This window comes from Camelus ferus, chromosome 3 (genome assembly GCF_009834535.1).
Source record: "Camelus ferus isolate YT-003-E chromosome 3, BCGSAC_Cfer_1.0, whole genome shotgun sequence".
Taxonomy (NCBI): Eukaryota; Metazoa; Chordata; class Mammalia; order Artiodactyla; family Camelidae; genus Camelus; species Camelus ferus.
Genome location: NC_045698.1, coordinates 115,820,907 through 115,836,476, shown reverse-complemented (window position 1 = coordinate 115,836,476; position 15,570 = coordinate 115,820,907). Strand labels below are relative to the sequence as shown.

Sequence of the window (15,570 nt, the reverse complement as noted above, 5' to 3'; positions counted from 1 at the left end):
CCCAGTCCAGCCACTTCTCAAAGAGATAAGACCCCACCCCCACCCCACTCAGGGGTCTCCCGGAGAACTCTCCATGTGCCACAAGACATTGCAGCCCCAAAGCCTGCCTGGTCTAGGACCAGTGCTCTCCAGGTCATCCTCCAGCTCAGCACTGCCTCTGCCTGCCGGAGCCCCACCCTGGACCATCAAACCCCAGCGGGCACTCACAGTCCACACGGAGCTCTGCCTTGGTGGAGGACACACCCACGCTGTTCTCGGCCAGGCAGCGGTAGACACCCATGTCTGCCGGCACCACAGCCGTGATGATGAGCTGGTGGCCGCCCTGCTGGTCCTCGCTGATCATGTAGTGGTCGTCCTCCTCCAGCACCCTCCCGTCCTTGAACCAGCGTACAGTGGGCACGGGTTGGCCTGTCACCACACAGTCAAAGCTCACAGGGTACCCATCCAGCACTTCCTGATTCTGCAGCTCAGTCAGGAACACCGGGGCTGGGAGGGACAAACAGGACATATAGCACGTTAGCCCCGGGCTCCTCCTAGTCGCCCCAGCTGCTAGCCATTCGATGTGCGTGAACTGCACGGCACCCATCCACCTGAGTGCTCAGACTGGGCTGCCAGAGATCTGTCTCTGCCAGCTGAGCTCTTCCCACCTCCCCATTCTCCAGAGGAATCCTCTCTTTGCATCCTGGCTCTCAAGCTACCATGAGAGGCCAGAGAGACAGCACACAGGAAACGGGGAGGAAGGGAAAATAAAGAGAAAACCAAGACTTGTTGTCTGAGAGTGGAGGCATTCGAGAGACTCAGAATTGAAGAGGGATGATGCTGGGGGTTATTAATGATACCTGCTTTGCTGTTCTTAGGGAGATGCAAGTAAACAGTGAAATGGCTTTTTAATTAATTTTAGTTGTAGAGTGGAAATGGGGTTCAGACTGGACTATATGGGACCCTATCTTTTATACAGATTACATCTCAAGCCCTCATGGTGGGAAAAAGGCCCTAAACTCTAGGAAGTCAGTATTCCCAAGTCCATTTCACAGAATAGGATGCTGAGGCTCAAAGAAGCTAGCTAATTACAGGCAGAGCTGGGATGTAAACTGAGCTCTGTCTAAGCCCAAAGTCAGGGCTCTTCCCAGCTCAGTGGGCTGCGTCTGCGAACGGCCAGAAGCGAAAGCTCAGCCAACTCCTTAAGTTTTCAGCTGACCCTGGTCACCGCCACTGGCTTTGGTCCTCCTCTCCGCCCACCCCCTGACCCAGGTAGCTTGCAGACTCACCAGCCTCTGAGGTCAGCCCTGGCTCCGGAGGGGCTGCAGGGGTGGAGGCCCCCTTGCCAATGCGCATCTCCACCCCCTGCAGCCCCTGCTCCAACAGAGTGACGTCCACTCCGATGCCCTGTGAGCTGAACATCTCCCGGAAGCAGGTGGCCGCCCGGTGGGCCTCGGCAAGTGTCTCGAAGCGGATGCAGACGAAGTTCTCGTCTTCACGGTATGTCTGCCAGTCCCCAGGCTCCTCGGGCTCTGCCTTGCCCTCGTCAGCACTGAAGAAGATCTCCTCGTCTGAAACGTCTGCTGGGCCCTTGGTGCGGAAGAGGCGGTGCAGCCGCCGGGCTGCCCGGCGGAAGGTGTCATCCAGTTCACCGCCGGAGGAACTCTCGGTCTCGCTCTCCGTCCCACTGACCACCACACAGGCACTGTGGGTCACGTGGCCGAACTTGTTGCTCACCTGACAGGTATAGCGGCCAGCATCGGCCCGGCCCAGGCTGGTGACCAGCAGAGAGCAGGTGCCATCCCCAAGCTGGTCAATGTGGTGGTGCCGGCCGTCGGTCAGCTCCACGCCATCCTTCAGCCAGTGGGCACGCACATCTGTCTTGCTGGACACGACGCACTCCAGGTGCAGGACATCCCCCACCTGTGCCACAGTGTCCCCAAACGTGCGGCAAAACACAGGCCCCTCCTGTTGCTGCATCTCCTTCCGAACCTTGTAACCCTTGAAGGCAGCCTGGATCTTCACAGCTGCCTTGTCCATGGACAGGTCACCCTGGTCCTTGGCACTCAGGTCCCCTAGCGGTTGGCGCTCTGCAGCTGGCTTCTCCTGCTGCTTCTGTGGCTTCCCAGAGGGGGCTGCTGGAGCCTCAACCTGTGTGCACAGGTAAGGGAGGGCACCTGAGGCCTGGGATAGGGAAATGATGGTGCAGGGACACACAGAGGGCAGAGGGAAACGAGCCCAGGTCTGCTAGCCTAGCTCCACATCTCGCATGCCTCCTGCCTGCTGGCTGCTGGCAACCGTACTGCCTTCATGATGGCAGATGCCCAATGGCTTCTATTGTTGCCAAAAAGCAAGCCCACCCTCCTTGAAACTGTTTTCCTGAGAGCGGGACACAGCTGTGAGGAATACCACGAAGAGGCTGCCTCCAGCTCTTCAAAAAAGTTTGAACAGCCAGGTGGATGGATGGATAGATGGCTGGTGAATGGATGGATGGGCAGGTGGACGACCAATAGACGGGCAGACGGCGGATGGATGGATGGGTGAATCAGTGGATGGATGGATAAATGGACAGTGAATGGACAGATGGACAGATGGACAGATAGTGGATGGATGGCGTGTGAATGAATGATGGAGCGGCGAAGATCTGAGAGACCAAGGCCTGTCCTGGCAGGGCAAGCTGGAGACGCACCTTGCTGGCCAGTGGTGAGGCACCGGGCCTCCCAGCCTTCTTGAGGTAGGTGACCAGGGAAGGCGTGCCCGCCCGGGACTCGTCATCAGAGCTGGTGTGCGAGAGGTCGGCCTCGCCAGTGCGTGCCAGCTCGTCGGCCGTGGAGTAGTCCTCAGAGAGGTCGGGAGCCACCTCCTCCACCTCGTGCCGTAGGCTCTGTGGGCGTCCGTCCTCCTCGGGGAGCTCGCTGATGGAGTCCAGCGTCGGCTCACGGCTCATGCGGCGCTTCCGGGCCAGGGCCTCCCACAGCAGGTGCAGGTCCCCTTCCTGGGCCGCCTCAGGGGGAAGGCTGGGCTGCGCCGGGACCTCATCCCCAGATTCTGGGGTCAGCACCACTGAGAAGGGCAGGAGACTGATCAGCCAGGTGGGGACAGAGCCACGATCCCAAGCTGGCCTTGGCTGCTGACTGCGGGTCCCCACAATAGGACTCTGCTCCTGCCTGGGCCCCCAGAGAGCTCTGATGCACAGTTTTTACACGGTTTTAGAGGCTCTGAATGGCCCTCTCAGGGCTTCAGCTTCCCCTGATCAAGCCAGGCCTCAGTCTCCCGAGCACCAGGCCAGGATCAGTGCAAGTGCAGAGAGGCTCAGAGTGCAGGGAGTTCAAAGAGCAGGGGCCCAAGGGTTTAAGGAATCAGCAGTGGATACGAAGGGCTGACATGGCCAGCATCGCACTCAGAGAGAGTTCTGGCCTCAGATGTCAGCGACACGGGTTCTGAGGGAGGCTGAGCTACACAGGGTTTGTGCATCTCCCTACCCTGGCCCCAGTCTTTCTTGGTGGGAGGCAGTCTTCTCAGGAGAACTCCCTGAAGTTCCCCGAGAGACAGAGCTGGTGAGGAAGACAGCAGGCCCACTCCATGCCCCAGGGCTCCCCTGTCTCCTGCACGCTGGGCCCTGGAAGACATACCCTGGAAGGCAGCAGCTGCCACAGAGGCCGGGTCCTGGACCGGGCCGCAGCGGTACTCGCCCTGGTCCTCCGCTGAGAAGCCCCGGATCACCAGCGTCTGCCGCTGGCCCTGGCAGAGAACCTGGAAGCGCCCACTGGGCTGGATGCGCTCTGTTCCCTTCAGCCAGACGACCTCGCCAGCCTCGGCCACCTCGCACTCTAGACAAACATCCTCCCCGACTGCCACCTGCCGGCTCTCGGGTGCAGGGGGCACAGGTGTGGGCTCCTGGGGCTCTTCTGGGAACAGCAACCAGGGAGGGTGCATCAGCAAGGGTGCAGGAGGGAGCCCCCTCCCCCCCCCCAGCTTAGGACTCCCACCCTCACCAGCCAGGACTAAAGCGGCAACTCACCCAGCCTCACTGTCTGGGGCAGGTACACGGGCTCCCCGGCCCCCGCAGGACCCACTGCGGCCACGCGGAAGCGGTAGGCCTCCCCTGGGGCCAGGCCATCCACCACGCACTCGGGGCCAGGTACCAGCTCGTGGCACAGCTCCCACGCTCCTGTGACCGCGGCCTTCATCTCTACCCGATAGCCACAGAGGCCGCCCCCACCGTCGCTGGTGGGCGCCACCCAAGACAACGTCACGGAGCTGCCTCTGCACCCCACCACCTCCGCATCTTCAGGGGGGTCGGGGAGGCCTGCAGAGGTAGGGGGAGTGCGGCCCCATGATCAGCGCAGCGGCACCCTGTCGGCACACCCAGCCCTGCTCACCCTGGGGTCTGCTCAGGGTGCAGTGTGGGCCACCCTCCTAACCCGGAGTCCTGTGCGTCACCGTGCCCCACAGCCCAGACTTTCTGAGGTGGCGAGGAGCATGTGTTTGAAGAGACTGAGTGCCCGAAGCCCACCTAGCACTGGGGACCCCCGAGAGCTCCCCGTAGCCTCTGGGGCTGGAACCTCCTGTCCCCCCACCCGTCTCCCGGACAGCCCCGGACCCAAGCTGCAGCAGGCAGGCCCCCATCACCCACCCAGCACAGTGAGCCGGGCCGAGGCCACGGCATCCCGGGCAGCAAAGGTGACCTCGCCGGCGTGGCGCAGCTGGGCCCGGTGCAGCAGCAGGGAGTGGTGGCTGCCGTCAGCGGTGACTGTCCAGTCGGCATCGTCCGGCTGCACGGCAGCCCCATTGATGTACCAGGTCGCTTCGCCCACCAGCACCGCCTCGCTGAGCGTGCAGCTGAAGCTGGCTTTTCCCCCGGTTCGCACGGTCACATCCCGGGGGTGCTCCAAGATCTCCAAGCGCCAGCCTAGGGGCAGGATGGGGTGGCAGCGTGAGCACCGGGGCCGAGGGGGCTCAGAAACACCCACGCTGCCCGCTCCCATCACCCTCACACAGAGGAGGGGGCCTAGCCTCCGGTGGGAGCGGTCTCAGAGATCTGTGTCCCCAACACTGCCACCCCACGCTGGTGGCCCCAGGCTCCGGGGGTCAGTCTCAAAACCGATTCCTTCTCCGAGGCCGCAGGCTCCCTTCAGGGCCGAGCTGCCCAGCACCCACTGAGGGGAGTGTCAGAAACCTACCCCCCACTTCCGCCCCACTCCTCCCCAACTCTCGCCACCAAACATCTGGTGAGAGAGGTCTCAGTACCCTGTGCCCCACTGGGACCGCCCCCTTACATGACATCCGGTGGGGGGGGACCTAAGAGGCCCCCGCCCCCGCAGTGGGGTGTCTGGAGAAGCCTGAGAGACCCATGCCCCGCCCTGTGGCCTCAGCGCCTCCCCCCCGAAGCAGGGTACCCCATGGGAGGGGTCTCAGGACCAGCCGCCCCCCTTGCAGTGGGGCATTGGGGGAGGGGTTTGCAGCCACCTATGCTCGCCTCCCCTCGGCCCCAGCCCACCCTCCCGCACCCACATCCCTAACCTCTGACTGTGAGGAATGCAGAAGTCACCATGTCCCCCGCCAGGAAGGTCACCCGGCAGCTGTCCTGCGGCCGCAGGTTTTTGAGCAGCAGCAGGTGCCGCAGGCCGTTGTCGAAGTAGACCACCTCGACGTTCTCGGAGGTGTGCACCGGCTGGTCGTCCAGCAGCCAGGTGTGGGCGGCCACCTCTGGCCGGGACAAGCGGCACTCGAACAGCGCCTCGCCGCCCTCGGGTGCCTCCACATTCTCCAGGCCCTTCACCACCGTGTTCTTGGCTGCGGAGAGAGGGGGGCGGCTCAAGACACGCTGGGGGGCTCCCGCAGCCCAGCACCCCCAACAGTCAGGTGGGGGAGACACACCCCCTCCGCCAATGCCCAGGACCAAGGGCCTAACAGAGGGCAGCCAGGTGGGGGGCGGCTGCGTGTCCACCTGGAGTAGCCACACAGGGGCCTCCTGAGGCCCCGCCCACCCCTACCCCGTCACCAGGCCTGTGGCTGGGGAGGGGCAAGATGCCGCACGGATGTTCAGACTGAAAACTCACTGGAGGCCACAGTGAGGCTCCCTTTCTTTCTCAGCCCCAGACCTGCCGGGCTGCTCCCTGAACTCCAGTCGACCAGACAGACCTCTGCCCTAATTCTTGTGTACATACAGCCAGTATACAATAAGTAGTAACTCTACACATTGTTCGTGGAAGCCATGAGGTCAGGACTAGGCATGCCAGGCCCCAGCCCCAGCTCAGTGCCTGGTCCCCACGGGGGACGAGCCACTTCCGACGGCCCATTCCCACAACAGGCTGCCTATACTGAAGGCGACGCCAGTGAGCTTCAAAGTCCAGGGGGAGCTTCCTGGATCGGGTGGATCTGTGAGGCCAGGCATGGCTGAGCCAGGTGGTGGAGGTGTCCCGGCAGGAGGAGTGACAAGAGGGGACAAAGCCAGACCGGGGGCAACAGGCAGGGGTAAAGCCAGGCAGGAAAGGAGTACCAGGTGACCCAGGGCTGTCCAGGACGCTGGGGAAGTCTGGCCTTGACCCACACAGTAACGAGGAGCCGCTGCGGTCACTGAGAGTGGTGGTAGCCTGGCCTGAGCTCCAGGCCCACAACCCCACCTGCTGTCGGGGGTGTGCACCCTAAATGGAACCAGCACAAAGCCCTGATGCTCCCTCCCAGCTTGTCCACAGAGGCCACACCCCCCTCAAGCAGAGGTGTTCCCTCTGGACGGAGGTCTCCCGGGGAGTTAAGCGGGGAGGGCATCTCAGAGCAGAGGACCCACAGGGCCCATCCACATCCCTCTCCTCGCCACCCTCCTGGCCCAGGTCAGCTCATACCCTAGACTCTCCGACATCCCTGCTCCTCTCCTCCCCGAGTCAGGACCGACAGAGCCAACAGGGGCTTGGGGGTGCACCCCACATCTCCGTGTGCCTGGGGGGTGGCGACCAGCCCATCAGATCAGGGCTGCGGCTGCTCTTGGCCGTGATGGGATGGGTGGGGTGCGGGGGGAGGCTGGGCCTGCGGTCGCTGCTGGAGCTCGCCCTCCTTAGCTCCCATTCAAGGATCAAGACCGCTTTGTCTCAATAAAATCCCAGATTTTAAAGCAGAAGTGAGCTTCTGAGACCTCCCGCCTGCCGTCAGCTACTTCTCTGCATTCTGTTCTCTACTCCCTGCCTGAGGCCCTGAATGCTCTGCCCCAGATGTTAACAGGCCCCCCCCACCGCCGCCGCCTCCTTCAGGCCCAGGTGCACACTGCAGCTCCCCCCACCCACCCATTACTCCTACCACGTCTTCCTTCACTTCCCACAGGGATGTCTGTCACCCTTGAAAGGAAGCATTTTTGTTGGTTTGCTATTATGCCCCCAGGAGCCCAAAAAAGTGTTTAAAAAACTTAATTGTTGAACTGGTGTGTGAATGAGTGTGAGTGACCTCAGGCGGCCAGCGGCCCAAACCAGGTCCCACCTGCTCATCCCAGCTTGGACGGGCCCCTTCATAACTGCCTGACAACTGCCAACTCATCTCCGAGAACATTTCAGATTTTCCCAAATAGGAAGAGGCTGCAGCCGAATGCCACCTCCTCCCCTGCACGGCTGCAGCCCACCGTCTCCCCTCCCTGCCCCCTCACAGCGCATCCTTGCTGCTGCAGATGGGAACACGGGGATCAGAGGACCCTTTGAGTGAATAGCCTGGGAAGGGGCAGAGCTGGGATCAGAACCAGCTCTTCAGGGAGGCCTGCCCTGTGGCCCTCCTCCTCCGAGGACACAGCCCCGCCTAGGGCTCCCAGCCCTCAGCCCTGCCCACCCACCTGCCTGCCTAGAGGCAGCTTCCCTGCCAAACTCCACCTCGACCCCTCCCCCCAGGTGTTCTGGATGCAGATTCTTCACGTGCAGCCTCTGCCCTGGTTTTCCAGCCATCCTGTCCTATCAGGCTGCTTGGGGGAGGAGAGAGGGTCTGGGTGGGCTCAGGGCCCAGGATCTGCCCGCTGGGATCCCATCTTTCTAGCCAGCCAGCGATTCCACCATCATGGCTCCACATGAGCTGCACCGCAGCTGCGCGGGGCCTGGGGCTGCCCGCCAGGCGGCCTCACCTTGCACTTGGAGCAGGGCCACCACGCGGGTGCCCGCGGCCTCACAAGAATAGATGCCACTGTCACAGGGCAAGGCCGGCCTGAAGGACAGCCTGGCCACGGTCCAGTCCTGCTCTATGACGACTCGGCGCCCGTCGGCGCACACCTCCTGCTCGTCCATCTTCCATGTGGCCTGCACGGGCCGTGAGTACTGGCAGAGGAGCTCGGCCGGGCCACCCTCCTCCACTGCCAGATCCTGCATGGCACTGACCACCTCCACTGTGGGATCTGTTGGCCAACAGGCCAGGTACGCATCAGCTGGAGCGGTGTGGCTGCAGCCCACCCCCACCCTGCAGTCAGTGCCAGTGACTCCGAGGCAAGCAAAAGCAGGGCTGTGGTAGAAAGGGGCCCCACCACGGGGGCCCAGGGCCCCCCACGTGGGGCAAACCTTGCCCCCACACCCCCCCCACCCATGGCAGATGGCACCGTTGGCTCGGCCTCCATCCACTGGGCCCCGTCCAGCCACTGTTGCCCCCAGAGACCCCACCTCCGCTGGCCCAGGGCACATGTTGCCCCAGCTGGACACAAGCTCTTGGGCCCACTTAGCATCCACAGCTCCACTGGGCACCTGGTACCCCCAGCCCAACTTCTCCCTTCTCCAGGGGCTGCTTCCACGACCTCAGGGCCCCCATCCCATTTCCTCCTGCTGAAATCCTACGCAACACGTGATTTGCCCCTCGGATCTGCGCAAACAACCACATTCATTCTGCAAGAGCATGGAGGAGGCCAGCTGGCCCACGTTCCAGGAGTGCTCTGTAACCCCACTGCGAGTGGACTGAGGATGGGGGTCCCTGGCAGCCCACTGCCCACCCCAATGGCTAGCTCTTCCCAAAGGGCACAAAACCCTGACCAAGCCCGCAGCGGGGAAAGCAGCTACAAGCCAGGACAGTGCAGGCCATGCCGGGGGCCGGGAAAGCTGCCTTCGCCTCCAGGCTGCTCTCTGGTGTGTGCCCGAGGGAGGTGCAGCGGCAGAGTGGTGGCCCGGCAGGCAGCAGTGCCCAGGGCCCTGTGAGCAGGTGGGCTCGGGGTCGGCCTGCAGCTTCACTGCTCTGAGTCCAGCCTTCTTTCTCATCCATAAGATGGGACTGCAGCCCGCCCACAGTGCCCACTCCTGGCACCCGTGGACAAGTGCCCAGTCTGCCTCCTGGGGGCCAGTCCCTGAATCCCCGCCCTGGGAGCCCGCAGGAAGCGTGCAGGGGCAGCAGGGCAGAAGCGCCAGCGTGGGGCCGGGTTCTATCGGCTGGTACCTTTGACCAACAACTTGGCCGTGGAGACCAGGGGCCCTGCACGGTAGGTGATGGTGCCCGAGTCGGCAACCCCCAGGCCTGAGAGCGTGAGGGAGTGGAAGGTCCCATCACGCACGGAGATGGCACTCTGGGGGCCGTCCTGCAGCAGGGTCCCATCCAGCCACCAGCGGGCCTCCGGCCCACCTGCACGGGACACCTCACAGGAGAACGTGGCCACCTCCCCCGCAAAGACGTCCACGTTCTGTAAGCCACGTATCAGGCACCGCGCTGCCTCTGTGCAAGAGGGCAAAAGGAGGGAAGCTGGGGTGCCCTGGGTCTGTGGGGCCACGGTGGGGTCCACCATTTGGGGGCAACCTCAAGTCTGCAAGGGCCACCCTGGGGTCCACCATTCTGGGGGGACTGGAATCTAGAGATCCATCCAGGCCAGTTGGCTCCCCCTGCTCACAGAATGAGACATGGAGACCACCCATAGCTGAACCAGTTCATCTCCCCTGCACCCCACAGCCCCCTTCAGAAAATGTTCAGTTTCACCAAAGGAGACCAATGACCTGCATCTACTCCCTTTTCAGAAGGCAGAACTGACAAGCCCCAAGTCCCACGTGGGGTTGGGTGTGGGCTAGAGAGGAGAGCCATGGGGTCTACCTCTCTGAGAGGGAGGGAACCTGCCTTGGGACGTGAACCCTTCTTCCCTGGCGGTATGGAAGCAGACGCTTCTCCCATTTCCAGATGACCATTTGCCCAGATGTCCCCTGAGGTCCCTCTGGCCCTAAGACTCTGGGACACTAATGCAGAATGGCAATGTCCCCCTGACCTGTCACACAGCAGGGGGCTTCCCAGATGCCTGTTCTGTGCCCCTGTACCTGCCTCAGAAGCCCTCCACGCCCCTCCTAGGCTTGCACCAGCAACACCCCAGTCCCAGCCCCTCACCAGCTGCTCCACACTCTCCCAAGTGTGCACATCTAACTGCATCCCCAGCCTGCTCCGCCAGCTCCCCATCTGCATCTCCAGCACGGTTCCCAAGCTTGCTCGTATATATGCCACCTGCCGGGTCACCCAATCTCACAGCCCTATCCTCATGGCTCTGCCCGTGAAGCTCTGTACAACAACCAGCTTGCCCCAACTGGGGACACCTGGCTGGGAGGGGCCAAGGCACAGCCCTCAGTGGGATCTGCAAGGCTCACCCCAGCTCCATGCTTCCCCCTCACAGATGTGCACTCTGACACACACATGAGGCTCTCCTGGGCTGGCCCAGCTCAGGGCACCCAGGATACTGCCCCTCTCCTATCACTCAACTTGACGGCACTGCACTCTTTTTTCCCCCCAAAGTGTACTTTATATTTGGGTTATGGGCTTGCTTGTTTATTTATTTATTTATTTTTCTTCTTTTAATGGAGGTACTGGTGATTGAACCCAGAACCTCATGCATGCTAAGCATGCGCTCTACCCCTGAGCTGCTTCCCTCCCCGCTCCCTGAGGGCACTACACTCTGGAGCCTTTCTCAACCCCACAGGCCACAGAGCTGGCCATGTGAAGACTAGGGGTGGGGGGGGACACCTGGGACCCAGGACACACTCTGTCTTTATGTACAACTCTCCCAGAGGGCTGGGGACTCCCTCAGGGCAGAGCTGCATCTGTTCCCTCTCAAGGTGGATAGTAAATAGATGATGATGGATAGATAGTGGGTGGATGGAAAGGTGAATGGATGGTGGATAGATAGATGGATGGATGGTGGATAAATAGATGGATGGGTGAATGAATTGATGGTGGATAAGTGATGGATGACGGATGAATGGTAGATGGATATATAGATATACGGGTGGCTGGTGGATGGATGGATAATAGATGGATGGGTGGATCAGTAGATGGGTAAATGTATGGTGGAATGACAGATTAATGTATGGTGGATGGATGTATGGATGGATGGTGGATGGGTGGGTACATGGTGGGTGAATGGATGGTGGATGGATAAATGGATGGATGGATGGGAGGATGAATGGATAGATGAGTGATGAATGGATAGATGGTTGGATGGATAAACATACGAATGGATGGTAGTAGGATAGTGGTTATATGGATGGATGGCAGATGGATGATGGATGGTAGATGGATGGGTAGATGATGGATGGATAAATGTAGGGATGATGGATGAATAGATGGTGGTTGGGCAGATGGATGGATGGATGATGGATGGATGGTAGATAAATGGATAGTTGAATAGATGAATGCTAGATGAATGGATGGATGGAACAGAGGTATGGATGGATGCATGTATGCATAGATAAATGGATGGGTAGATGGTGGATGAGAGGATGATGGATGGATGGATGGAACTAGTATGAGAACCAGGAGTAGGACACCAGAGGAGGGTCTCTCAGGACTAGGAACTCAGAGATGACCAACTCCGGGGACAATGTGTAACCCAAGTTGAAGGTACTTAAATCCTATTTGCAAGTCTGGGGCCGTGTAAACTATGCCCCAAACAATTCACATGTCACCGGCGTGCTACTGTATCAGTAGCTGGGAGCCTGTCAGGTATGCAGGTGTGTGTCAGCGTGGACAGAAGCACAGGGACCTGTGTCACAGGAGTAGCTGCATGGAGGGCAGAAGTCCACAAGGCCCTGCTTCTCCCACCAGGGCCAAAGTCCTCAGCAGCCAGACTCCCCATCCCCCTCCTACAGACAGCACTGGTCCCACACACCAGAATTTGTCAAGCTGATCTTGGCTGGCCCACCTCCAGTGACTTTAGTCGAGGGTGGGAAATTGCCACCGCAAGGTAATTTCACTGCTAGATGGCCCAGGGTTCTGGCCTCACCACCTGCCAACAGCTCCTTGGGTAAGGAAGCACAGACATTTAGAAGCAATGGGACTGGGTGGAGGATGGGGCTGCCCACCTGTGACCTTCAGCTGAGCCTCTGAACTACAAGAACCCACTTGGAAACTGATGGTTCCGGCATCTTCAAGGGTCACCTGTGGGAGCAGAGATGGGGGTGTGAGCCTGGCAGCACCACTCTGACCATCTCTGCTTGCAAGTCTCCAGCCCAATTTGACTGGAGTTGGAATCTTTCCCCTCCATCCCTGGGGTGGGAGGAGGGCCCCATGGGAGCACCATGTGACCCGGGCAGGTCCGGGGAACCCCACCTTGTGCAGGGTGAGCAGGTGGAGTGTGCCGTGCTTCACTGTGATGTCGTTCATCTCGTTGGCCTGCAGGGGCACCCCTCCCAGGGCCCAGTGGGCCTCCTGGCCCACAGCCCTGGACAGCCGGCACTGGAAGTGGGCGTCCTGGCCCTCGCTGAGCTGCACATCCTGCAGGGGCTCCAAGATGGTCACTTCAGGGACTGCACAGGGTGGGAGTGAGGTGAAGGCGTGGCATCAGCCTCCGTGGCTGGGAAGCCCCCCTCCCCACCAGCAGGGAGGTGCACCTGATGGTGCGCCCAGCACCCCAGCCCCAATTCTTGAAGTCAAGCACACTAGGCACCACTCTACCCCAATATCTCGGGCCACCCCAGAATCACTGCCAGTTCCCCATCCCACAAAGGCAAGAAACCTTGCTGTCAGTCACAGTCCCTGGACAGGGCCTGGTCCAAGGAGGGCCAGGATGTTCTGACCCCAAGCGCAGTGAGCAGGGAGGCCCGGTTTCCACTACCTCGCACGGTGAGTTGAGCAGAGGATGTGTGGAGGCCCACGTGGAAGGAGACAGTGCCTGCGTCCTCGGGAGTCACGCCCTTCAGCCTCAGTGTGTGGGTGCAGCCACCCTGCAAGCCCACCTCCGTCACCTCGTTGCTCTGCAGTGGCAGGCCCTGGAGGCGCCACTCCACGTCCACGGCCCCAGCCCGAGACACCTCGCAGCTGAACTCTGCTTCCCCGTCGGCCTGTGCCTCGATGTCAACCAGGCCCCGCACAATGGTCACCTCGGGCTCTGCGGTGTGGGCGAAGGGGGCCTTTACCAGCCAGGTCAGAGCACCTGGGCCAAGCTCCCATGCCTCCCCACCCCCACCCCACCTCCAGGAAGCCCTCCTAGATACTCTCATGATCTTCTCCAGCCACAGCCTCTATCTGCCCCACATGACACTGCTCACAATTTGCTCACAAACTCAGCTCCCTCCCATGACACTGAGTTGCTGGAGGCAGAGGCTGGGCGGAGGCAGCTCTGTTTAGAGGAAGCAGGTAAGGGATTGTGGGATGGTGGACTGCTTTTGTTCCTTCCCACCTTGTGGCCAGCCCTGCTCTGGCCGGGATGTCAGGGAGGCAAGACCTTCGGGACAGACTGACAAGAGCTCAGTGAGGGTGGCCCAGGCCAGGCTGCCCCACGGGCTGGATGGGGGTGGGAGGCGGGGCAGTGTTCAGGGGCTACGGGTTCGGTTTCCTCCCTGTCAACACTCTTCTCTGGGCCATCAGCACCACAGTGGTACAGAAATGAGCAGAGAAAGCTCATACACCAGGGGCCTTCGGGGCACCCCTGGAACAGCACCCGGCAAAAGTGTGCTCCCAGGGCAGCTCTAAGGGAAATGCGTGTGGCAGGGAGGGCTCACCTTTGACTTTGAGGGAGGCCAGGGTTTTCTGGCTGCCCACCATGCAGGTGTACTCCCCAGTGTCCTTGGCCTCAAGCCCGTGGATCAGCAGCTCACATGTGGTCCCCTGGCGCCGCATCTCATACTTGGGACTCATTTGCAGTTCCAAACCCTCCTTGAGCCACAGCACAGGGGCCCCAGGCTCCGAGTCGTTCAGCTGGCAGCACAGCCGGGCCACACCGCCCACCTCCTGCTCTGCACTCTGCAGCTCCGTCTTAAACACAGGCCTGGGGGCTGCCGGGCCGAGAAGGGCCGCTTAGGGCTGCTGAGCAAGGCGCCTGCCTGCTCCACGGGGAACTGAGGGGCCCGGGGAGGGCAGGGGGGCCAGCAGGAACTCACCGCGGACAGAGAGCCTGGCGGTGCTCTGGGCATGGCCCGTGTCGCAGGTGTAGTGGCCGGCGTCCTCCTGCTCGGCGCCGTGCACCAGCAGCTCAACGGCTGTGCCGTCCAGCACCATCTGGTACTTGGCGCAGGGGAAGAGCTGCAGGGAGTCCTTGCGCCACTCCACGCTGCCACCTGCCCGGCTCAGCTCGCAGCGCAGGCGTGCCGTCGCGCCCTCGTCTACCTCCTGGGCCTGCAGCTCCCGAAGGAACCTCACGGGTGCAGCTGCAGGGGATGGGGGGAAAGCATGAGGGCAGGTACCAGAGCAGCTGTGGGGGGTGGGGGGGGAGGCAGGGAAGAGCTTCAGGCCAGGTCGGCCTCGCCATGTGCGAGCCCCCGTGTCACCTCAGATGAGACTTCCAGGCTGGAGCTGCAGCCCCGAGCATCCCCCACGACATGTGAATCCGGGAAAGAGGGCAGGGCCACCGGCCTCAGGGCGCACCTGTGACGGTGAGGGTGGCGCTGGTGGCCTGGGAGCCGCAGGCGCAGGTGTATTCCCCAGCATCGTCCCGACGCAAGTCCTGCAGCACCAGCTCTGCCACGCAGCCCCGCCGCCGTGTCTCACGGCGCCCGTCAGCCTGCAGCTCCAGGCCACCCTTACTCCAGACCACAGCGACACTGGGCTCCGACAGCTCACACTGCAAGGTGGCTGACGTGCCTTCCTCAGCCTGCAGGCTCTGCAGTGGCTCCCTGAACACCACCTGCGGGGCTGCGGGGTGAGGTGGGGTAGGGGGAGACATAGGTTAGCCCCAAGACTGGTGCCCAGGCACCCAGCCAGTAGACTGACACCTTAGCACCCAGTCAGCCCCACTAAGGGCACAGGCCGGGTGTGACCCGTGGCTTCACCCCCGCTGCCTGACCTGCCCATAGGACCCCCTGCCATGGGCTCCTGGAGGCTGGGGGTGGGAATGGGGCCACAGGCCTGGGTTCACTTTAGGGGGAAGGAAAGACTGAAGTGGGAGCAATGAGAGGACTTCTGGATCTGACCTGGCTGCTCTCATGCTGACCTCCACCCAGGAAGCCCACAAGCAGCACTGTATTCCTCCAGGTCATCAAAACTGAGGGGACGGGGGATCTCCTTGTACCTCTAGGGCAGGGCCATGACCTTCAGATCCTAACTAGAGGCTGCAGAGCATGGGAGGAGAGCTGAGTGCATGAGGGTGGGACAGGGAGGGGAATACGGTGGGAATTACACCCCTACCACAAGGGCAGGCCAAATGGGGACATATGGCTGGAGATCCGGACACAGTGGGACACTGAA

The 15,570-nt window shown here is 61.5% G+C and overlaps 1 protein-coding gene across 50 annotated transcripts in view; it reads right to left on the bottom strand.

Annotated features, from left to right (window-relative positions):
- Nucleotides 1-15,570, bottom strand: part of OBSCN (obscurin, cytoskeletal calmodulin and titin-interacting RhoGEF) — a 169,429-nt gene that overhangs the window by 46,647 nt on the left and 107,212 nt on the right. For 47 of the 50 annotated variants that reach the window (XM_032477303.1, XM_032477305.1, XM_032477308.1 and 44 more), the window contains 15 exons: nucleotides 14,752-15,018; nucleotides 14,268-14,534; nucleotides 13,890-14,162; nucleotides 13,004-13,276; nucleotides 12,499-12,695; nucleotides 12,252-12,327; nucleotides 9,361-9,633; nucleotides 8,075-8,341; nucleotides 5,503-5,775; nucleotides 4,616-4,891; nucleotides 4,001-4,288; nucleotides 3,612-3,887; nucleotides 2,669-3,042; nucleotides 1,269-2,130; nucleotides 208-486 (listed from right to left, as the gene is read on the bottom strand). In XM_032477303.1, the coding sequence (XP_032333194.1) occupies nucleotides 208-486; nucleotides 1,269-2,130; nucleotides 2,669-3,042; nucleotides 3,612-3,887; nucleotides 4,001-4,288; nucleotides 4,616-4,891; nucleotides 5,503-5,775; nucleotides 8,075-8,341; nucleotides 9,361-9,633; nucleotides 12,252-12,327; nucleotides 12,499-12,695; nucleotides 13,004-13,276; nucleotides 13,890-14,162; nucleotides 14,268-14,534; nucleotides 14,752-15,018 (4,521 nt within the window). The remainder of the gene's footprint in view (nucleotides 1-207; nucleotides 487-1,268; nucleotides 2,131-2,668; nucleotides 3,043-3,611; nucleotides 3,888-4,000; nucleotides 4,289-4,615; nucleotides 4,892-5,502; nucleotides 5,776-8,074; nucleotides 8,342-9,360; nucleotides 9,634-12,251; nucleotides 12,328-12,498; nucleotides 12,696-13,003; nucleotides 13,277-13,889; nucleotides 14,163-14,267; nucleotides 14,535-14,751; nucleotides 15,019-15,570) is intronic. The other 3 variants (XM_032477336.1, XM_032477341.1, XM_032477304.1) reach the window with 2 other exon arrangements.